The 24865-nt window shown below is 37.7% G+C and overlaps 1 protein-coding gene across 2 annotated transcripts; it reads left to right on the top strand.

The window, feature by feature from the left end:
• The first annotated feature begins 6807 nt into the window (after positions 1 to 6807).
• LOC108970487 (glutamate receptor ionotropic, kainate 2) lies at positions 6808 to 23955 on the top strand. Of its 2 annotated transcripts, none has more exons than XM_018935914.1 (15): positions 6808 to 7125; positions 7946 to 8112; positions 8199 to 8424; positions 8495 to 8685; positions 8748 to 8940; positions 10202 to 10359; positions 12816 to 13034; positions 13301 to 13507; positions 15820 to 15904; positions 16931 to 17207; positions 17445 to 17646; positions 17717 to 17939; positions 20113 to 20228; positions 21295 to 21444; positions 23469 to 23955. In XM_018935914.1, the coding sequence occupies exons 1-15, from the start codon at positions 6999 to 7001 to the stop codon at positions 23697 to 23699; spliced, it is 2772 nt and encodes a 923-aa protein (XP_018791459.1). In that variant the 5' UTR covers positions 6808 to 6998; the 3' UTR covers positions 23700 to 23955. The 2 variants fall into 2 exon arrangements, with proteins under 2 accessions (XP_018791459.1, XP_018791458.1); XM_018935913.1 differs by lacking the exon at positions 21295 to 21444 and adding an exon at positions 20343 to 20492.
• Positions 23956 to 24865: the final 910 nt, after the last annotated feature.

Below are 24865 nucleotides of genomic sequence, written 5' to 3'. Positions count from 1 at the left end.
TGAAATGACAAATCAAAGATATTAACGACTAAGTCTGATATGAGCTTTGTGAAAAAATGTTTTAATAATAAGACTCATTTTGCAGGTTTGGCAAAAAAGCGAATCAAGTGGGTCTAGTACTGAACGAGGGCAAGACGAAATATCTCCCGCCATCAAACAAGCAGTCTTCGCACTCGCGACTTAAGTCAGTTTGGTCACGTTACTGTAGAAAGTCATAACTTCGAAGTCGTAGATAATTTCATCTATCTTGGAACCAGACTGATAAGGCAGTCTGGCCTGAAAAGTAAAGTTCTTCAATGGACAAAGAAAATATTTTAAAAGTCACTCATCTTCTCCGTCCTGCTATATGGTGCAGAAGCATGGACGATGACAACATCTGCTGAGTTGGCGTTAGGAGTTTTCGAGAGAAAGGTTCTGCGGAAGATGTATGATCCTTTGCGCATTGGCAAAAGCGAATACCGCAGTCGATGGAACGATCAGCTATACGAGATATACGACACCATTTCAATAATTCAGCGAATTAAGAGAGTGTGGCAACGCTGGTTAGGTAATGTCGTTCGAATGAATGAAAACACTCCGGCTCTGAGTTTAATTGATGCAATGTAATACAGAGGAAGTGGAAGAAGAGGAAGACCTCTAAGCCGTTTTAAAGACCAGGTTAAAAGGACCTGGCTTCCTTTGGAATCTCCTAATGGCGCCAAACAGCGAAAAGGAAAACCGACTGGTGCGCTGTTTTAAACACTGCTTTAACGACGTAAGCGGTGTCTACGCCCATATAGAAGAAGACACAGAAATAATGCAAAAAAATTTACAATTATATAGTGTCCGGTGACCAAATTGTGCTTGAAAAACGCTTGGTCATGCTCCTATTCATGATGACCGATATTGTCCGCTTGTCAAGAACAGATTTTGAACTGTCTCCCACTGTGCCATAGCGTGATTGCCGTTGGCAATCTTTTTATTTTGTTGTCACACTGCACATTCTTGATGGCGCCTTTGCAACGGTTAGTGTTTTCATATACAGTTCTATGTATGTTTGCATATATGTGTGTGTGTGACCATGCTTGCATGCATTTATTATTCAACAATTTTCACTTTCACAACAACTGAAAGCGGCATCTCTTGTAGTACACTCCCTTTACAAATGGCAGCTCAAACGTATGTATGTGTGTGAATATACACACACACACATTCAGAGCTAAGCATGTTGCACAGCTTACCGTTAGTAGCATTAAGCTCGTTGCATGTCGTCCGGCTATTTGCGACCGTTTGCAATTTCGCACAGAACAAGCGAGTGTGAATAGCACAACGCCGGTGGCATGATGCGCCATTGTTGCAACATATTCATGCAACATTCGCAGAATAGCGTTTGGCCGCGGCGCGCGTAAACGAAAGCAGATGGCAAGAAGAGGAGTGAGAAATATAAAAGAGTGACACGCTAAGCCGGCAGCGATAAATATATATGTACATATATTGTAAGATCTGTTGCACATAGTAAAGACTTGTTTAGTCCAGTATGTACACTACTTCATAAGCGAATGAAGGAAGAGCTGAAGATTGGTGACAAGCGCATAAGAAACTAAAAACCGTTAGAATTTCCTATGAGGTATACTTATACTTATATAAAACTAGCTGTGTGTAGACGTCAAAAGCAACATGAAAAAGTCGCTAAAAAGCGAGCTAAAGGGCATGGAGTGCAACGCCTGCTTGCTGCGGAAACTTGGCAAGGTAGCGTAAGAGCGTGCAGCGTGGTCGGCAAGGTTACCGAAGACTTTGTCGATATGGTTTCTGAACAAGTAACACCATGGACTTTTGTTTTAGAACTTATGACAGCGTTGCATGTGCATTGCCATTCCCTTCTTGAGTTCAGTTTATGAAAATGGGTTTGTTGACTTAGTTAGCTGTTAGAAGAGCTCGTCGAGAAATGCATGTGCTCATATCAAAATTGTTATCAAATATTACTATTATAGCAAATGCTTAAATTTATAGCTCGATTTAGTAGAAATGCAACGTTGCGCGTTAAGTATGATAAGTTTGTGCTGAAAATGAATTCAATTTCAGATAAAGTCATCCAAAGAGCGTAGTTATCAGGAGGATTGAGAAGATATGTGAGCATTTTAACAAAAAAGAAAATAGAAGAAGTGTATATTTTTTCGAGTAATAATTTAGTTCCTTGAGTTATAAAATTCATAAGGAATAAAAAATTTTCCCAAAAATAAGCAAACTTTAACTGTTCATATCTTTTAAACGGTTGGGTTTACGAAAGAATCGTACAGACCTTTTTTGAAGAGCATTCAATTTCCTACAAAATCTAAGGAACAAGATATTTTTTCCATTAGTTGGAAGCGATATATAAAGTTTTCTATATGATAATAAGAAAAATTAGAAAATTGTAAGTAGGAGGACCTTCCCGTTACAATTAAGAACTCGTTCGTGGAGAGGCTTCCTTAGAGGTGTCTAGGAACCTATTTTTCAGAGTACCAAACGAAACAAAAAAAAAAAAAAAATTTTTTTTTTGAATCACCCTACTATATAGTACATACACTTTGCACCGCACAACCACATTAAAATGGGTAATTATTTCTGCTTATGTTTTGGCTTGAAGTTATAGCTCGTTGCATTTATTAATTACGCATAAACAATGCGGTTTCGGCAATATGCATGGGACACTAAACTTTAATAATCGCTTATGTGCATACTAATGATCGGTTTAGATGCACGCAACCGGGAAGCTATAAAGCTTAATTACGCACAAATCCATTCATGTATGGCTTCTATGTCCTCAATATACCTATTACATATACATGAGCTAAATTAGACATAGAAGATGCCGCGAATTTTGGGGCAAACGACTTAATAGACTCTAGACTAATCCTAATAAATTAGCTCTGTTCAAATTTAACTCGGACTGGTCCATTTAAACTCCAACAAAACCGCTAAATTTTACTTTTTAATTTTATCATCTTTTATGTTTGTGTGAAGTTTGATCTTCATAAGTCAGTTATTGTGTATTTCCAGCTGTTGGTTTTTTTGTACCGTAAAAAACTGAACAGCGAGTTTGCTTTAAATTTTGTATTTCCAGTGTAATTGTTGTTACGGCATTGCAGAAATCTTTCGATAAGTCTACTTAGAATAGCGCACAATAAAATAATTTGAGTGGTACAAATTATTTCAGTGAAGGTCGTGCAGTCATCAAAAACTTATCTTATGCGAGTCGTCCATAAACCACTGTTAATGACCATAACATCGAAGAAGTGAAAGAAACAGTTGATGATAACTGTTGTGCTGGTACTAGAAAGACAGTAAAAGATCTCAACATCACTTCTCAATATATTTTGGTTAACGATTTGGGTATGAAGCGTGTCAATGCTATGCTCGTATCAAAATACCTATACTTTTTACAAAAATACGTGAAAATATCGTTTTTTTTTTATTAGTCCGAGTCAAATTAGATCAGATGGTTGTTAGATCTATGTAGAAATAGTTATAAAAACAGCAAAAGAGCACAATACTACTTCTTTTTTAGATAAAATATTAACACATCTTTCTTTTGTCAACATTTTTGGGGTAAAGAATCAATGAAGCAACTCGCATAAATCAAAAAAATGTAGACTTCCATTAGGTAACACTAAACTGTTCCATAATAAATTGAAGTAAATATTTTTTTTGTAGTTTTTATACACTTAAATTGCTTTATAAGACACCAGAGATATACTATTTCGCAACCTCGGCATATGTAAGGCATTCCCAGCTTGGACGTATGTTCTCCAAATGGCTTGTGTTTTGGTGGCAGTTAGTCTATTTAACGATTAAGAAGTTGTGACTTAACACCATTAGATAACCTCTTGTGGAGTTATTTGAATTAATTGGTCTTAAGCAATACACCAGACTCTGTTTAAGCTTTATAACTCAATACTGGAAGTGCCATTCATGACATACGGCTTGATTCAGTTGAGAAAGTGCTAAAAAATTCGGTTCATCGAATGCGTTCATGTAAAAGAAGTCGCGGAAGCGACTTGAATGATGTTATATTCAGAACTTAATTGGATCGGATTAATATTGGAATAGCCTATACTTTTAGCGATCATTTGTGTTTGACGAAAAAAGTACTTTAAACATTTTATTCGAGAACTATCACACATTTATTTTTCAGTGATATATCTAAGTCTTATCTATACAATATCTCATTTTGACATATTAAATACCTTTTTGTAGAAGTTGAAATATATCTAACTTTAAATTTCAGCTTTAAATTTTCTTACGAACTATGAAATTTTGTTTAATAACTTTCTGCGAGCAATAATATGTACATTATTCTGCGAATGTTACCCTGTAGAAGCCATTATGGAAGCATAAGCTATGTGCTCGTTCATAAGCTCAGTTAGCGTTGTAAGCAGCCATATTTGTTGCGCTTCTGTTTGGATATGCACTGTGATTAAAGTGAAATATTGCCATTTGCTTGCTGTCATGAGGCATGTAGCTCGCCGGATTCAGTGTTGCAACTAAGCTGAGCTGTCAAGTTATGCGCTTTACTGAAGCGCCACAAATGTTCATTTGGCAGATTACAATTTTGCAACTTTATGGCTTTTCAGCCTTCACTAATAGAAGTTTTTGCATTGTACCGAGCTGACTTTCATTATCGTTATACTTTACAACGACAGTTATACACAGAAACAACGGTATGCGTTTCCGAATTGTATACATGCATGGATACTAGAGTTGTTGCAGTGTTGTTGTTGTCAGCATTGTCTTTTCATATGCCGGATACTGGTTTTGCTAAGCGCTGCCAATAGCGACTTTGATGGAATTAAATTGCCAATTACGAAGCGTGACTGCTTCAGTGGTGGAGGCTGTCAGCTCGTTTAATGCTTGCAAAATGCGAACTTGGCACGTAGAGCTTCCATTGATAGCAATAATTTGATGTTAGTTGGCTTAAATGATGGCTCAAAGGAGCTCAAATGCATCGCACTTAATTAATATTGACACTTTTGCCGTTCAAAGTCCTTGCGGCGCATATGAGCGTGTAATGAGTGGATTAAGCGCAGAACGGTGTGTGTCGAAAGTAACAGAAAGAGAAGAGAATTTTTTACGATATTTTCATGAACATAGCTAATTTATAGATTGGGAATAAAAGATTTATAAGATACAATAGAGATTATTTAAAGATTTACTAGAGATCCAGAGTGTGAAATAATATTCAGTAGAAGCTTCCCGGTCATTGACTGGGGAATAGAAGTCGCTGCTGTCATTTCGTGGTCTCAAGCGACCTTTGGGCTGGCTGCGTCATGACATTACAGGCATACCTCAGTTAGCGAGGCCACACCTCCACCCTAACGTGATTACAATAAGTAATGCCGGTTATGATACTGCTGCCAATCCAGCTCTCAGCGCACTTGTCCATGAAGACTTGAACCAATAAAGTGCTGTTGTGAAATACAAAGAATAGCTATTGCGCTTTCCTGGCCAGGTGAACTGGCAACAAAACAGCTGTAGTTATTAGAAACTAGGTAAGACGGGACCAAAGTCTAAGACGCGATACAAGGCGGAGATCGGGATATGTAGCCAACTCGATGGTGGGTCCAACCTAAATAAGAGGAGATGAAATGGATGGCTTGGGCAGGTGATGGGGTAAAAAGCTGCCGGGAATAATTCGCTACAAGCAATTGGTGCAGTTCCTCGGATCCAGCGTTTGCGAAACGCTTGGAGAAGCATATTGCCGAAAAAAGGCAGCGTTTGACAGAGAGCGATCCTCTTAGATGTTCTCAAAAGCTTTTAAGAATAAAATCATTTTATAGATTGGGAATAGAATATTTGTAGTGCTTATATGGACATAAAATACTTAGGTATTTATTTGAGTCTCACAGTTGTAACAATATTTAAAGTAAATTCCAGTGGACCAAAGCTGGATTTAAGTAAATACTTCAAAGAGAAGTTTGTGGAGGAGAAACTTTCACAAATATTTCCAAATATTTAAAAACTCTTATAGGTATTTTTTTTTTGTTTAATTTTAGAATCACAACGGTCAAATTTTTTGGTCGGTAGGACAATAATGGAAGATCTTTGGTAGATACAAATTTCCGCAATGCTTTTTCGATTTAGGCTTTAGGAGATTGGTGAACAGCTAATATTCCCTTTTATAGATATTGTTGTTGATGTTGTTGTTGTAGCAATATTATACTGGGAGCATACTGCCAAGTTGACAGTTCTGGGCGTAAAACTCACATAGTCATTAGAAAGAACGTTGTACTCTTAAACAGATAAAGAAAATAGTCATATGACTCGGATTGTGATTTTTAATAAAATAGCAGCATCACGTGATATCATAAAGTCAGCGTTTTCAGAATATAGACTTGAAAGCAAAGAGAGCTGCTGGTTATGGTTTTACGTGCAGAAGGTTCCTTCGACTAACAAAATTGACTCCTTACGACTTCGGAAGTTTCGTAGGTGCGCTTTAAAAGTTTTCATACGTTACCAATTTTCAAAAAGACTTATTTATTCTTGAAATTTTGAATTTAAGCCAACTTGCGAAGCAAGTATATTATCGTTATCGTGAAATCCACGAACAAAAAAAAAAAACTTTCAAAGATATCTGCGCCATTAAAATTTAAATTAAATATTTGCCAAATTATTGCTTAGATAATAAGCATTATAAAATATTTTAATAATATCTAAAGCAGTTTGTTTATTCTAAAATATTCAAAATCACCCTGTGGTCAATTTATTAATGGCGATTTTCACTTTCACTTCTCTTTTCATTGTTCAGAATTTCTTTGCGATTTCGCGATCAGTTTAGCTTGGTTCGTTCAACTGTTCGCGTGTTGCGTGCGGAAAGAAGCTCATTACAATTTATCGAAAACAAAATAAAGTGTTTTTAGTCTTAAATATTGCAAATACATAAAAATTACAAATTAAATGCGAAACCAGCATATAAATTTGGCTGCATCAGAATTCCTGGGAAGTAAAATTGTGTAAATTTTCGTAACGAAAAGTGTCTTAACATGGCCCGACCGTGTAGACAAATCTTGCTCCACTTTATGACAACAACTCGTTGCTCCTGCATAACTCTAATACTTTTGCTAGCATTAAGTTGCTTGCAAATTGCAGCTTCCCAGAAGACAAATGTCGGTGAGTTGTATTTTGCTTTGGAAATTGTCAGGCATTTGTAGAAATATTTTTCACATGCAAATTTGGTTACGTAAAATATCTTGAAAAATCGGCGCTGCGCCACTCTTGCTCGGCGTTTCCCCGGTGCCAAGCAGTTATTTGCACGGAAGTGTTCCACTTAAGCAGCGCATCCAAAAACGCCTTGCTCTGCACTGCAGCTCTCGAGGCACTTGGCATTTTGCGTTTGAAAACAAATAAACATATGAAAAAACCAAAACAACAATATCTAAGAATACATGGATAGACTATGGATAGGCGCTAAGGCACCAAAGTAGATGGCATTTGGTGCGACGCAGACGTTGTGATCGTTGTTGTATCGTTGCTGCGTCTTGCAAAAAACCAAAACCAAAACCAAAGTGAAAGAGGCTGATGCATTTTGGCGGATAAAGAAAATGAGGCAAAATAAACAATTCGAACACAACAAAGAGTTTGTCAAATACAAATTGATGGATAATGTTGGGTTGCTCACAAAGTATTTTCGTTATTTTTTTAGTGGAATTTGAATACGAGTTTTTTATTGTGTAAAATATTTAATGAAATTATATAGTATATTCTCTATTTTGATTTAACACTTTTTGCCAAGATTTTTCGCTCATAAAATTTTTGAGGCAAAAAACAAAAAAAAAAAAAACTGGTGTGGGTGGATTTTGATATCGTGATTTGAGATTAAGATTCTCTTATCCAAAACTTGTTCCAGGCTTCTTCTATGTGAATGTAACCTTCTTTAGTCCATCCTTTTTCATTCACATCCACTCACATATTTACACACAATTTCTTACAGGTCTCATCTATGAAAGCGACAACCCCGATATGGAGAAAATATTTCAAATAGCTATTGACAAAGCGAATGAAGAGAGCGGTGGTACGCTCGAACTGCACGGCATCGCTGTGGCCATTGAACCTGGCAATGCCTTCGAAACATCAAAGAAGCTCTGCAAAATGTTGCGGGTAAGCACAGTTACGCTGCAAAAACTCGCATGTTATGTATGTATCTGAATGCTGATTTTCTCTATTAAATATTCCTTGATGTACAGCAAAATCTAGTGGCCGTATTTGGGCCCACCACAGATCTGGCCGCAAAGCACGCGATGAGCATTTGCGATGCCAAAGAACTGCCATTCATCGATACACGCTGGGATTTTGCTGTGCAAATGCCAACTGTTAATTTGTATCCGCACGCTTCACAGCTGGCGGTGGCGCTGAAAGACTTGGTGGTGGCGCTGGAATGGACCGATACCTTTACAATCATCTATGAAACGGGTATGTAGCCAGCAAGGCGATGACATTGAAAGCTGTAACGTGGTTGAATTTCGTAAATATACACCAACAGGTGAATTTCTGCCGACGGTAAACCAATTATTGGAAATGTACGGCACTATGGGACCTACAATTACTGTGCGCCGCTATGAGCTTGACTTGAATGGTGATTACCGCAATGTGCTGCGGCGCATTAAAAATTCTGGTGATTACTCCTTTGTCGTGGTGGGCTCGATGGCTACGTTGCCGGAATTCTTTAAGCAGGTGAGCTATGTGTGTGTTCAAGATGATTTTAGTTTTTTAATAATTTGGCGAATTTTCGGCAGGCGCAACAAGTTGGTCTCATGACTGATGACTATCGTTACATCGTCGGCAATTTGGACTTCCAAACCATGGACTTGGAGCCCTTCCAACATGGTGACACCAACATAACTGGCATACGCTTGGTCTCGCCGGATGAGAAGCTCGTGCAGGATCTTGCAAAAACCTTATACGAAACGGAAGAGCCTTTTCAAAACGGTAAGGAAATCATTTGTCAGGAAATGATTAGAAGTAGCCATGCTTAAACTAAATGTGTTATGCCCATATAAATCTATAAATTGTCTTGTCGGATATGTCAAATGCGTGTAATTTCTTTATGATGGTGCATTCCAAAGAAAATGGTGTGATTCATTTTTTTTTTTTTTGGCGTTCTGATATGTACATGGTCTTACCGCCCGATGACGCCACTATTCCAAAAAAAACATTCTATCACATATTGCCAAAGTTTAAGTTTGGTTTTGGTCGCATATGGAAAAGGGAGTCTTCGCAGATTTGAGCAGCGTAAAATAGTAATAGGTTAGGTATTGGCTCAATCAGAACAACTAAAGAGGGGATGAGACTACTCATCAATACTTTCAATTAATTCAAGCGTCAGTCGTTCTTCCCTTTTAAAGTATGATGCCAATTAAATTGAGTTTCAAAATGTGTAACCTCTGGTTCTTTCAACAGAGTAGAGGTGTTTCTCTTCCTCTGCTTCCATGGCGGGTACTGCTTGGAATTCTCTCAGAGCTGGAGTGTTTTCATTTATTTGGACGACATGACCTTGCCAGGGTAGCTGCTGTCTCAAAGCGCAAAGGACCATACAACTTCCGCCAAACCTTACTCTCGAAAAGTTTTCTGATCGCCCTCCTATAATCAGATATTTTTCAGATCTCTTGACTTTCTTAAGGTATACATACATTTTTCCTGGAATAAGCCCTACTAAAATTCTCAGATACGTATTTATACTACCACAATTGCATAATTCATTCTCCGCGATGTTATCTCACAAATTTGTGAATTTCGTACAGCCGGAAGGAAAATGTGTGATAAATGACCACACAGGTGCATTTACAAATAATCAGTCGCATATCTGTATTTCTTATAAAATAAGTGAACCAAGCGAAGAACTTGTCTAGAGGCCATAGAAAAGTACACTTACTTTATTTATGATTATTTAATTATGTGTAACCGCTGCTGTCACCATTATTAGATGTGCTTTAGCACTTTAGCCTCAATAAGTGATGCACTTAGGAGACATATCAAAATTCCTCTTTCACGGAACACTTGAAATCACACACACTCACACATACATACGCGTTTACATTTACAGCACACACATATCGAATATATTGCAACAAATGTAAGCACTACAAATACATGCAGACAATTCTTACTTTGTTGTGGACTCCCTCAACCATACTTACCCTTTATGTGTCTATATATTAAACTTGTATCTCTATGTCACTTATATTTGCAGTGTCGTGTCCTTTGACCACCAGCATGGCACTGGTGTATGACGGTGTTCAGTTGCTGGCTGAGACATTCAAACATGTTATGTTCCGTGCGGTGCCATTAAATTGTAACGACGCCAGCTCATGGGATAAGGGATACACGCTCGTCAACTACATGAAATCGGTGAGTTAATGGAGTGACAAATACTAACACGCACACACACACAAACATGCCTACATACTATATACATACAACACCACATTTACAGCTAGTCGATAACATGTGAAGTGTGTGTGCTCATCTTAAGCCTGTATTGGCTCAGCAAAGCACTCTGCTGCTTCCACTTCCGTGCTCTGTGATTTCCGCTCGCTTTCTTAGCGACTACTTTGCCACTCTTCACTTGCAGGCTGAGCTTCCTTTCTGGAAGGACGAAATCTGATGTGTTTGGGTAATAGTCGGTCTGCGTCGAAGTGCTGCGATAAATAGTTGTTATATATATATATGTGTGTGTGTGTTTATGTTGGCGAATTAAAATGTACGGATTTAAGTGTCCGACGGATTGCTGGCGGAATAAGGATATACAGATTTCAGTTCTTCTATAAAGATTTTGTAGTCATAACTCAAATTATTGTGAAAGTATAATTAAGCTTACGATGATTAGTAAAGTAAATTCCAGTTGTCTTGAGATCGCTCTAACCATGTTAAAATCTTCAATACCAATATACAATCTAATGCCTGAATTTGTAAGATAACTCATGGCAGGACAATTAGCTTAGAGCCCGGTGGATTTTGGATGGTCCTATACGTATTATATGATCCAAGGGCTTTTGGGGATAATGTATTCGATAATTTTCGAAGTAGTACTTCTCGCCTAAGTCTAGTTGATTATAAAAATTTTGTTGCGTTTATGAAATACCAAAAGCAGTCTTCATTGAAAGTATATGGGTACACCCTTTCTTTGCATTTTATCGTGTAGTTGAGGGTTTACCAAGAACAGGTTGTTGTTAAAATGAACCACTCAAATTTGGTCAAAATGCATTCTGATTTTTTTGCTATGCAGCTAATTTTATGGCATTTAGGATTTGAATAAAAAGTCGCCGTTCACTACTCTGTTTGCATATCTACATCCGATGATCTGGGCTGCAACTTCGGCCATACTGCGTTGAATGTTGTCTTTGAGATTCTTAAAGATTTCTGGTGCACTGGCGTAAGCTTTTCCCTCAGAAAAAATGATCCAGTCGCATTATCTTTGTGGCCATTTGACAGGTCCATTTCTCGAAATTAACAAGTCGACAAAAGTTGGACGCAATGTGACAATGTTTAGACATAAGACATGAGACGGTTCACCGTCTTCTTGAAAATAGAGATCGTCCGCGTCGATTTCATCTAATTCCAGGGAAAAAGGTCGGTCAACATCGTGTCAAATTCACCCCATCTATGTATGTTGTGGTTGTTGTTTTAACGGTTATCTATGCGCCTCAGAAAAGTTTTTACCAAGGTCATCCGACGGTAGGCCCAGGAAACGTGCTCTCTCGACGTAGTCGGACCATAATGGGAAGCATGTCAGAGGTGTAGAGTTAGTTGGGCATTCAAAGAGGTGGTTAGAGACATGCGGAAATTTGTTGCATGCTGGACATATGTTTGATATGTTGGGGTCGATTTTGGATAAGTTAGCGTTTAACCTGTTACAGTATCCAGAACGATGCTGCGCAAGGATCAGCCTCAATTTTCGCGGCAATTCAAGCTCCTATTGCGCAATGGGTGTTGGTTTGGCTTTAAGTACGCCATTCACTGAGAGGGCGTCGCTGAAGGTATTTATGGAAGGATCTCCTTATGCTCCTAGGAGGCGGCTCCCGTTCAAGCAGATGACTGCAAGGATGACTTCTATGAAAACATTCCAGCAGAAACTTCTTAGAGTGGAGTTCATTATGCTCCTAAACTAGAAGAATCATGCGGATTTCACTGTGCAGATGTTCGATAGGAGACATTAAGAGACATCCCGTAATAGTCCTGTCCCTGTACATGTCTATAGCTTCCTCGGCTGCGTTTCATTGCATCCAGGCGACCATATATGTGCGGCGTAGTTAAAGACCGGCCGGCCGATTGCCTTCTATGCAGCCAACAACGTGAGGAGTGAAGAAGCACAGGCTGTTGATTGTCACACCTAAAATCTTTGGGTTATTGGCAGTCACGTCACCCCTATTTGTAGGCGCTGTTTGTATTAACTACAATAATTAAATTTTTTTGAAAATGAGAACACATTTATTGGGAATTCGCCATAAAGTTTGGTAATCTTCAGATCAATACAATATATTATTAAATAATCTAGTTTTCCGAATAACTTTCATCTAAATACCACAGTAAATACATCGCCAGCAGTTAGTAACATAATTTGTTATACGTGTGCTGGAATTAAAGACTTCACTTTCTAATATACGAACATATATACATATCAAAATGTCGAAATATCCTTCCATTACCGAATCATAACAAGTTTTTTTGCGGTTCTCCACTATCACAAGCTATTTTCATTTCCTCAGCTACAATTACATGTACTTGTTATTTTAAGTATGTATGTATGTATATTTTTATATACACTTGTAAGTGCTTTAACGCTCACATTTTTAATACACTTTCAGCTGAGCTTAACTGGACTCACGGGTGAAGTAAAATTCGACTACGAAGGTTTGCGCACCGACTTCGCACTGGACGTTATTGAGCTGACCATGTCGGGTATGCAGAAAATAGGCGAATGGAAGACGGAGGACGGGTTCTTCGCTAATCGACCGCCGCCAAAGATAGTGGAGGTAGATCAGCGTTCGCTGGTGAATAAGAGCTTCGTGGTTATCACAGCCATAGTAAGTGTTGCTTCACTTAGTACAAGCTTAGCAGACACACCCTGCTCCACCATAAACGAACACGTGTGTGTCAGCTTAACTGTTGAACACGATGATTACTTTTCGGTTGGTAGCGTAAGCTGCCTGGCAACTGGTATAGTTAAATTTGAAGATTTTCACATTTTGCATTTCAAATTATTTTCTTTTACCATTTACCTTTTTCTTATGTATATAATGGTATATATTTATTCCCATTAAATTTGTTACTTTCATTTCCCTGCACTCAGAGCGAACCGTACGGCATGCTGAAGGAGACGCCTGCTAAATTGGAGGGCAATGATCAATTCGAAGGCTTTGGCATTGAGTTAATCGAGGAGCTGGGCAAGAAATTGGGTTTCACCTATACTTTCCGTCTGCAAGTGGACAACAAATACGGCTCGTTCAATCCGAAAACAGGCAAATATGATGGCATGATGCTGGAAATAATCGAAGGAGTGAGTAGCCGTTGACACACGCTGAGTCAGTCGTCTGTCTGACATATTGCATGCGATTTTCTTTCATATGTGTTTTTTTTTTTTTTTGTATTTTTTCATCTTCTCTGTCAATCGGCTCTGACGAGTTGAGCGCATTTATTTAAGTAAACAATATCCGCACCGTTATATGGGTGCACATATTTATTTGATCATACAACTGTATATAAAATTCACCAACAAATTGATGCGATTTATATGATTTATTGCGTGTGTATTGGTTTGAAAGCCGGCAGCTTGCAGGCATAAATAACAAAAATTTATATCAATAAGTCTTCGCCTTAACTTCGTGAGCATAAAGCATATTTCTACCGTGATTTCAAGGGACCCATTTGTGTGTGGTTGATATTGAAAATATTTTAATGAGCAGATAAAGTTATCAATTCCTATTTGGGAAATCAAATGACCGCCATTAACATAAATGGCTTTCGTTCAGTCAAAATCATATACAACAGTATATATTAATCTTGCCACATTTCCCGGCGCTTACCGAGTAAGTCATTCAAATGGTGCGGCTTTTGTCAAGCTGAGTGAGTAAATACATATGTATGTATGTTCCTTATATACACATATATAAATACACAGTTGCATTGGTATTAGAATATAGGAATAATACCCAGTAGGAAAATCTGCAGGTTCTGCAGCCACAGTTCCTATGAACTTACGAATGAGGTTAAGCGCGTCTAAAGTCCTTAAAAGCGTCCTGAAGCGCAATTTGGGAAGTAAAGAAAATGAAAATTAAATTTTTTTGAAATTTCTTAAAATTATGACGAAGCTGGGAATTCAAGTTATCCGAAACCAAAAGGGAAACATAATCTTAGTCCATAAATTTCCAGAAAACGCGTAAAAAGTTCAACTTGCTGAGCTGGAGGACATGAATCCTTTGTTATTGCAGGGGATGGAAGATCGAAAAAGTTTTTCATTCAAAAGCGAACACTTTATAATTTTTATTTATTTTTATAAACATATTCGAAATAAGTTATCTCGCCCTGCTCAAATGACCTTTACTTGAAAGAAAAGTCAAAGCATTCAGTCGATTATTATATTATTTTTCGAAAACATCTCATATTTTCTCTCTCTTTATCTCACAATAAACATTTAAACTACCGTTTATCATATTAAAGAGTTTAATTTCTTACAGAGCATATTTCTAGTACGTTTACTGTTATAAATATATAGTATGTGCCTGGCCGAAAATGTTGCTTAGTTGGTCAGCAAATCTTCTACAATATTTTATCAACATAATACTTCGTCTCCGCATTTCACTACGCAACTCTGCGTAATTAATTCAACCACAATTGCGGTTGGCATTTATTTTCAATGTATTACCGAGATATTTAGTAAATGATGAATAGCTTATCCCAATAAATAACCGAATTTGTGTAGATACAGACAGCATTCAGTGTTGGTGAGAGGTAACCAAGTAAGCCACAAATTCTGGCGAGGTAGTCTGTTTGTACGTTTTATAAGAGTTCCTGTTATGGTATATTTTCAGCGTGAAGAGTTTTTTATCAGAGTAGCTTCACATTCTTAGCCACTTGAACATATTTGATTATTAGCAGTGAGTGGTGTAAGTGATTCAACTGCCAGTATTTTGCACAATCAAAGGAGGAATTTCGTCTGAATTTCATTTAATATGAACAAGGTCAGAGAATTCCATTTCTTTTTATTTTCGCATGACTTTTATACAGTTATAGAATGCACAATATAATAATTTAGTAAACTAAAAGATTAAACTAGTAAACTAAAAATTTACTAAATCCAAGTTTCTCCCAAAAATAATGTGTGCTTTGAAGACCGATTATAAGATTTATAGGTAGGAGAGAAAATCGTACCACGGATGATATTTTTCTAATTCCAGAGTCTATATACTTTTTTAATTCTATTTGGTACTTGTATTCTTGATTAAATTTTTTTTAACTTAAACTTTGCGGAGCTAGAAATTCATTTCGTGTATCACTGGCTTAATGTGAATGAAGAAGTCTAATCATTCAAAGTCGCCGACATATTGGAATTCATAATAGAAATTGTTGTCTGGGAATATCATATACCTACAATAATCGACCCACATAAGCTTTGGAAGTGACGCAAATTACTCACATTACTTATGTGCCTACTTACATAGTTATATATACATATGTATACCTACCTGGTTTACCAATGCCCAATCCCTTCCAAATAAATTGTAAATCCTAAATAATTAAATAAACCAAATGTATTATATATGTGTATGTATTATAAGACATTTCACATTTATTTATTTATTTCCATATTAGCGAGCTGACATGGGCATCACGGACTTAACCATGACATCCATACGTGAGGAAGGCGTAGATTTCACTATACCGTTTATGAACTTAGGTGATTTATGAAAGGCTTAATTCTACGGTCGTTCAGTCATAAACCATTAAGTCGTGCACATTAATTATCATCAACACACATAATTTGTGACAAAAAAGTATCCAGAAATTGTAATTTTCTCCAAGTAAATGTAACTAAAATGCGCGGGTAAACGATAATTCAAAAAGATGTATCTTGCTAAGTTGATAGGACTGTCCATAATTACTGTGCCAACTATGGTCACGATCTGTCAACTAACTTGTTTACAGCAGCTGCTTAAGTCGGTAATCCTCAGTAGTGCGTTGCAATTTCCCACGAGTGGTACAAAGCCTTCAAAGACGGTCGAGAGATAGGGTCTGTGTTTCATTCTGGACGATCTTCGACCTCTTCAACTGATGAAAATATTAAAAACGTGAAGGATATGGTGCTTGAAAATCAAGGCAAGTGTTAGAGAGCTAGCAAGAGAGCTCGACATCTTTAGCGAGCCGTTTGAATGATTCTGTCCTATTTTTTGAGTATGAAATGCGTTCTCACTCGACTCGTCCCGTCCTGAATTTTTTTTCAAAAGAATGCCGTGAGCCTAAATCAATCAATCATCGTATTCACCAGATTTGACTCCGTGTAATTTTTTCTTGTTTCCCAAATTGAAATTGCCGGTCCATGAAACCCGTTCACAGTCGATCGAAGCGATGAAACAAAATTCGCTTAAGGAGCTGATAGCGCAAAAAAAAAACTGTTTATGAAAAGTGTTTCGAAAACTAGAAAAATCGTGGGAATAAGTGCATTACATCTGCTGGGTATTACGTTGACGGCGACAAAAGAAATATTGGTGAATAATTATTTGCTTGGCATTTTATTTACAACTAATTAGTTAGTAGATTTATGGTAAATTTAAACACATTTTCGACTGGTTGAAAACGTTGATCCAGCTTACTTTTAAAAAAACTCACATTATATATCTTCCAAACGGACACAAATTGCGTCCTTGAACTAAACAATTCATTTCTCTCCTCATTTGTGAGTAACACTTATTTTCTTAACCAACAGGTATCGCCATTTTATTTCGTAAGCCGATGAAGGAGCCACCCAAACTCTTCTCATTCATGTCACCATTCTCGGGCACTGTTTGGATGTGGCTGGGCATTGCCTACATGAGTGTCTCACTCACGCTCTTCATTTTGGGACGCATCTCACCGACCGAATGGGATAACCCGTATCCTTGCATTGAAGAGCCCACAGAATTGGAGAACCAATTTAGTTTCCCTAATTGCTTGTGGTTCTCCATCGGTGCACTGTTGCAACAGGGCTCTGAATTAGCGCCAAAGTGAGTACACGCCTAACGGATACTTGTATGTTCGACTTAGTATGTAAGTAAGCATGTCGATAAGTGAGCGTTGAGCACACTTACAGGTATGCTCTATATACAAGTAGATTTATACAGATAGTACGTTGAGCCACCATAAGCACACAACCACATTTGCATATTTGCACATCGCCGCTTTTCGCTTTCACCAAAGCGCCGGTGTACTTTTGCCGTCAAAGAAATTAATTTTGTTTCCAGAGCATACTCAACGCGCACTGTGGCCTCAATTTGGTGGTTTTTCACGTTGATTTTGGTCTCTTCGTACACCGCAAATTTGGCTGCTTTCCTGACGATAGAATCGCTTAGCAGCCCCATAGAGAATGCAGAGGACTTGGCCAACAACAAGGGTGGCGTTAAATATGGCGCCAAAGTGGGTGGCAGCACATTCACGTTCTTTCAGGTGAACATCCTATAGTATTTGTGTGTGTGCATCTAACGTTAATGCGTGTTGCACATATTTACTGTTATAGGATGCTAAGTATCCAACGTATCAGAAAATGTATGAATTTATGCGCGACCACCCGGAGTATATGACCTCAACCAATGCGGAAGGCGTGGATCGTGTGGAAAATGAGAATTACGCATTTCTAATGGAGTCAACCACCATTGAATATATCACCGAGCGTCGCTGCAGTTTGACACAAGTCGGTTCACTGCTCGATGAGAAGGGTTATGGCATTGCAATGCGAAAGAGTAAGTAAAGAAATGGAACATTAAAAACAAAAACAAGAAAAAACTTTAACTTCGGCTGCACCGAAGCTACTATACTCTTCACAGGTGCATTTTTTAGTAACTATGTGTTCAGTTTACATGGAAGTTATATGCTGTAGTAGTCCGATCTGAACAATTTTTTCGGAGATTGTATTGTTGCCTTAGAAAATAATATATACCAAATTTCGTGAATATATCTTGTCAAATGCATACCTTTTCCAACTAGCACTAGATTCCAATCGTTCAGTTTGTATGACAGCTATGTGCTATAGTTAACAATTTCTTCGGAGATTACATTGTTGCCCTAGAAAATAACCTGTGTCAACTTTGGTAAAGATACATTGTCAAATGAGACGCTTTCCATACAAGAACTTGATTCCGATCGTTCAGTTTGTATGGCAGCTATATGCTATAGTAAGCCGATCTGAACAATTTCTTCGGAGATTGCATTGTTGCCTTAGAAAATGATATATACCAAATTTCGTGAATATATCTTGTCTTTGTATGACAGCTATGTATGTGCTATAGTTAACAATTTTTTCGGAGATTGTATTGTTGCCTTAGAAAATAACCTGTGCCAACTTTGGTAAAGATACATTGTCAAATGAGAAGCTTTCCATACAAGAACTTGATTCCGATCGTTCAGTTTGTATGGCAGCTATATGTTATAGGGGTSCGATATCGGCAGTTCCGACAAATGAGCAGCTTCTTGAAGAGAAAATGGCATATGCAAAATTTCAAAACGATTTCTTAAAAACTGAGGGATTAGTTCGTATATACACAGACGGACAGACAGACAGACAGACAGACAGACGAACATGGCTAAATCGACTCAGCTCAACATACTTTTCATTTAGATATATACTTTATAGGGTCTCGACGCTTCCTTCTGGGTGTAAAAAACTTCGTGATAAACTTAATATACCCTGTTCAGGGTATAATAATACCATTATCTGGGAACTAAAGAAAATATAATTCGAGTTTGTTTCATCAAAATAATGTCAGCTTACTAAAACAGCCTTTTTCGCTTCGCCAAGCGTTTGAGAGTAGTGAATCGAACAGAGCATTTCAGCTTTGTATTTGGATTGATGGCTCCTAAGATAGGGTTTCGAGTCATCTTTGGGATAAAGAGGGGGCTTAATGTAGATGATTGTGTTAGTGATGAAGTTCTGATTTGGGGTTCAGTAAATAACGATAGAGTGGCTGAATTTGGTGGAGGAATACTTCTCTCCGCTGCAGAAGACACTTTTGAAGTAATTGAATTATTCATATTAATTTTGTCTAAAATCTTTAAATCAATATTTGGCAGCATTGAAGTGCACGAATTTGAGTTGTACCCTCAAAAAGTTTGTATCGTACTTCAAATCTGTAAATTGTTTGAAAACTGAGCAATTCCCAAAGATACTGAATTGAAGAGTTGCTTTCAAGGTCTGAAAATAGAATCCAGGCAGTGCTCATATGACTTTGGTATTTTCTTCGGATAGTAGTAGTTTAGATCTAACATCGTGTTTCAATTCAGTTATAAGCGAAAACAAATCCTACATTCAAGTCTTTAAGAATTGTATCTCAAAGACAAGTTAAGTAGTTCTCGAGAAATCTTGCTAACCGCCTTCAAAAACACAGTTTCGAGGAGACGCGTTTAAAGACGGCACACTTAGGCTGGCTAGCCCCGAGCGCACAAGTTCTCAACGCTGTATCTCCGAAACTATTACTAGGATCAAGTTGAAAATTTAGGACAATATTCTAGAGCCGTTGTAGAATTTAATAACACAATAAGAAAATTAGATGTATTGAAACGCGTAAACCCCTTAAGCCGAATTTATATCCATAGCTGCCTAGGGACTATCCGAATCAAAGAATTGTTCTTGGAACTATCCGAAATTTATGCGTTTAAAAATATGTTGATCACGGAAATAATATTGAGTGGTAGAAAATAAAGCTCTTTGGGATGATAACTGATAATATCAGTGTAAGACCCTCCTCTTCGGATTAGAAAACATTGAGAAATACTTTTTAAGATAAGAAATTAAGAGCTAACATACAGAAGAAAACAAACTCAGATTCACTTATTTTTTTAAATTAAACTAACCAAAAAAAAAGTTAAAACACTATAACAAAAACTTGATCCTCTAAAAAATCTCTAAAAATATTGCAGATTGGCCCTACCGTGATACGCTCAGTCAGGCTGTGCTGGAACTGCAGGAGCAAGGCGTCCTTACCAAAATGAAAACGAAATGGTGGAAAGAGAAACGTGGTGGCGGTGCATGTTCGGTAAGTGTTCAGTTACCAAACTAATAAAGTGCCAGCTAAAATAAACTACGGAATAACCAAATATTGTGGCAAGCAAAATAAAGAGGCAATGCTAAAATGCTATTATTTCCGAAGGATACCAGCAGTGAGGGTGGCGCAGTGGCCTTAGAGCTAAGCAACTTAGGCGGCGTTTACTTGGTGTTGATTGTAGGCTCTTTCTTTGGTGTGTTGGTGGCATTCCTTGAAATGGTATTGGGTGTGAAGGAACGCTCCGATGAGAATAAGGTAGACAGACCGAAGAAAGCAGAAAATCGATTTTGAGAATTTATTATAAATATGCACCAATGCTTGCAAGCCCTCTAAACAGCACTTACATACACTACATAGATGGTTGCACACAAAGCAAGCATTTTCTCAGAGTTATTTGCATAGTGTTGTTTTAAGCAGCGTTCGAAGCATCCACACTGGCGTAGTAGACGTAGTTGTAGTAAATTTGTTGGTGTATACCAGGCACAGCTTGTAGTGCGTTTTACTCGAAGCACTTGAAATAAACTCTGTTTGATAGCATTTGTAGTTCTTTCTTTATTATTTTACTATATTTTGTTTATTTTTTATTTCATTCCACTTTGCATACTCTCATATTTCAATTTAAGTTTACTTTCGTTTTTCCACCATTTATTTACTGCTTTCTCCAACGCATTCTTGCGAAATTCGTTGAAAACAAATACGAACCATCAAACGATTTCCACTTCAATACAATTGATGTATCGAAAATGTAATATAAATCCACAACATCAACAACGTTACCAAAAACGACACGCTTCCATTTTGCCTTTGCTCTGCTATGGACACTCGATACGCACTCTCCGCTTGCGTTTACCAAACACCAATCTGCATACATACAAATGTACACACCGCAACAACCTTGTCTTGCCCACCTACCATCGTCGACATGCGATCGTCATCATGCATCCGTCCATGCAAACGCCATCACTCAACCATGCAACTAAATAATCAACCAACCAACCTGAACAACAACCCAACCAATCGAACACGCGCCCACTTGGCGTTTTGCGTGCGTTTGCAGCAAGAGGGCGAGAACGACGGCGCCGAGGAGTTGGGTATCGCCAATTTGGGTGGCGTGTTTTTTGTTTTATGTGTTGGCAGTGTGTTCGCCAGCGTCTGGGGCCTGTTGGAGTGGCTACGTTATGTTTATGGGACAGCGCGTCGCAACAAGGTACACCTGTGGCAACACCTATATATGAGTATCGTAAGGTTGCTTGAAAAGACTTCGATTTGTGCTTCTTACTAATTCTTCGGATTAGCGCAGGCTGGTTGTACTTTTTATACTCTTTGCTTAGTGATATAAACAAGGCTAATTAAGTTGAATGGAGTTTTATACTTTAGCAACATGTTGCGCAAGAGCATAAAAGTTTCGTTTCCTTAACGGTTCTTTGTGAGACTTAAATTAAACCTCATATCTAGACTTATATACAAAAGTATATAATAAAGTATTTATAATTGATTTTCGAATTTCTGTTCATACACTTTTGTGAAACGGCAGCCAGCTGAAATGGGTAAATGACAAGACATTTTTTTTAAATAGACAGAATCTGGACAGGATTAGCACACTCGAACTCTGAATATATCTAAAATAAACTAACTCGGTAATGGTCTAGTCGGACTTTGCAGATTTTGTGGTTTAAGATTCCTTCAGTCAGACTGTATGTAAGGTACTAAAGTACCAAAAATGGATGAAATCGGTCCCTAGTATCCATATATCCAACAATATTTTATGTTTTCTTTTGACTGATTTCATGCAGTATTTTGCTCTAGACTAATCTCTCCATATTACAGCCAGCACCAAATTAGCTTTTAGTATTCAATCGGTGCCAATATACTCGTCGGAATAATTTTTTAAGATTCACTGGATTTAAGGGGAACGCCTACTATGATGGCCTAAAACCAAGGCGATTTCCGATTAGATCAAAAAACTTGTAGATCCGAAACAATCAGAAAAAATTGGTAGCGATGGGATCATTTGAGAAAAACGCATTTAAAGATAAACTGATGGTTGAACTAAAGGGTAACCCATTTCGAGGTTCCCTGACTTTCTAAAGAAAACCACAGAAACTTCAACTTTAATGGCGAATGTTTATTATCATTTGAAAGAACATTCATTAGCACTTATTTTTTAAAGATGATCTCTTTCAAATGTTGGCCGCGGCAACGTCTCAAATGGCCCATCTGTTAACTCCAATTTTCGATGACTCGTTCGAGCATTTCGACTGGCTTGCGTGATGTTTTGCTCTCAGGTTATTTTCCCTTGATGGAATGGCAGCTCTTGAATCCTAAGTTTGCTTGTTCTCATAACCAATGATCCAGAAATGGGCCTCATCGCTGAGCAAAATCGGATCTTCTTGGAACTTTTCAAGAGCCCATAGCGTACTGGACGAGATCTATTCGATCGAATATTATCCAAAAATGTGATGTTGTTGCGAATAGTACGCTCAGTAGGTCTATTATTTAAACCATAAGTTGAACGAAGCGCGCGAAACACAGCGAGATTTATCTCACACGAAATCTATCACAAAAAAAGGCTATTGAAAAGCCTACTTTGAGCACGCGTTAAGTGGATACATTATGAGGGCTGTATATCGAACACTAGTTGAGAAATCGATTTGAAAGGAATAACGGAAAATCGATTTGTTTTATTCGTTCACTAGGTATTTCTGCCCCTTAGTAGCGGCAGAAGAGTAAGACTTAGAGCTTTTATAGAATTGCCTTTGGACTTATTATAAAGTAGTGATCAGAATTTTGCCAAAACTTTTCAAGCAACTACCATGCATGCCTTTATGTGTGCTAACTGGGTGAAGTATGTAAATTAATAATATTTCTGGCTTCTTTGTCGTCGATTGTGTTAAATAATTATATAAATATTATACTTTGAAATGCAGGTTTACTTAACAGTTATGTCCACACTATCTGTGTATTTGTAAGTAAATAAATAAGTATAGCATGTCACCACATATTTACATGCTTATCAGCCAAAAGTGCCTGCTTTCACTACCACTCTACCACACTCACCCACGCACTCACTCAGTCTCGCTTTAAGCACACACCCACTCCTCCGCTTCGCTTGCACCCACCGAATATGTGTATATGTGTATATACATTTGTGATTATATATTGAATGATGTATTAGACATAATCTAATGATTTCTTCCATTTATTTCCTTCCGCCGGCCTTACTACGCGCAGGTGTCCTTCAAGACCGAACTCATAGAGGAGTTCCGCTTCGTTATGCAATGCTCCGGTAACACAAGACCTGTAAAATATCCAAAGAATTCGAGTCGCAGCCGCAGCCGCAGTTCTCGTTCCCGTTCACATTCTCGTTCCAGTTCGAAGAGTTCTATATTGTCCGTAGATTCTTTGCCGATGGATGAGAGTAAATTACATCACATTAGCGAGCACACCAAGCACGTCAAGTAAGTGCACGGTACACGGAAGGAGACTAAAGTGAAAGTTTTAGCGTCGTGTCTTTAAATGACTTGTTGGATTTTTATTCTTATTCGTATTTTACTGTTAAGTATGCTGTTTATTGTATTCGTTGCGCGGCATTTACTTTAAGCTGCTGTGCCATAATATCACATTCAAGAAGGGAGTCTGTTGCCGTTATTAATTTGTATGTTTTTTTGGAGAATAAATTAAAGCGATGGTTGAGCAAAAACTCAGTTAAAAATTCAAATCCGGTTTGAGTTTTAAATTGTTTGTATATATACTAAGTCATCATCTTACCTCAATTGAAAGTTCTTTACTAACTCTTAGCTACTTGATAAATGATTTCCACTTTTTATAAAACGCAACCTGAAGTGATTAAAGATGCGATTTCATCCAGAAAAAACAACGGTTTGGTGTGGTTTGTGGTTAGAACTAGAACTGATTTTTTTATGCCTGAATTTGAAGCTCGTGATCTCGCCGAGATATGGTTTCAACTAGGCGGCGCTTTTTCCCACACATCAATCAATGGATTTATTGAGAGAACACTTCGGTGGGCAGAGAATTTCGCGTTTTGGCCTGGACAATTGGCCACCAAGATTATGTGATATAACGCCGCTAAACTTTTTCATGTGGGATATAAAAAATCTAAATTCTATGTGGATAGAATATCCCACTTCGATTCAAGTCTTGGAGAAAAACCTCACGGGTATTATTCGCCTGTTACCAGTCGAAATGCTCGAACGAGTCATCGAAAATTCGACTCAAAGGATAGACCATATGAGACGTAGCTGCGTCCAACATTTAAATGAGATAATCTTCAAAAAATATATTAATTGCGAAAGAATGTTCCTTTGAATGAAAATTAACATTCCCCACAAAATTGGAAGTTTCTGTGTTTTCTCTAAAACGGTGGGGAACGTCGAAATGGATCAACTTCAACATAATTACGACATTATTCAAATTTGCAAAAGATTAAATTGCACTCTGTATTGTGGCGAATTAACAAATTTCTTTCCATAGATGTCGCACAATGCTTAGCAAAGTCAGTGAATATATTGCATTTCGTTTATTTTGCGTTAAAGCTTTCCATTTAGCTTTTGAAACTTATTAAGCAAAAATCTTTCAAAAGCCATAGAAGCACAACATTGACTAAGAAA

Source organism: Bactrocera latifrons, unplaced genomic scaffold (assembly GCF_001853355.1).
Source record: "Bactrocera latifrons isolate USDA-ARS-PBARC rearing strain unplaced genomic scaffold, ASM185335v1 scaffold_3, whole genome shotgun sequence".
In the NCBI taxonomy this organism is placed as follows: Eukaryota; Metazoa; Arthropoda; class Insecta; order Diptera; family Tephritidae; genus Bactrocera; species Bactrocera latifrons.
The sequence above is the reverse complement of the archived record's forward strand: the minus strand, read 5'-3'. Positions and strand labels throughout refer to the sequence as shown.

What these genes read in the sequence shown, in the direction of transcription:
- LOC108970487 (XM_018935914.1), top strand. Translation starts at nt 6,999, where the DNA reads ATGGCCCGACCGTGTAGACAAATCTTGCTCCACTTTATGACAACAACT. An exon ending in AGCTCTGCAAAATGTTGCGG is followed by an intron (nt 8,113 to 8,198) that starts GTAAGCACAGTT and finishes CTTGATGTACAG; the next exon opens with CAAAATCTAGTGGCCGTATT. An exon ending in GGCTCTGAATTAGCGCCAAA is followed by an intron (nt 17,208 to 17,444) that starts GTGAGTACACGC and finishes TTTTGTTTCCAG; the next exon opens with AGCATACTCAACGCGCACTG.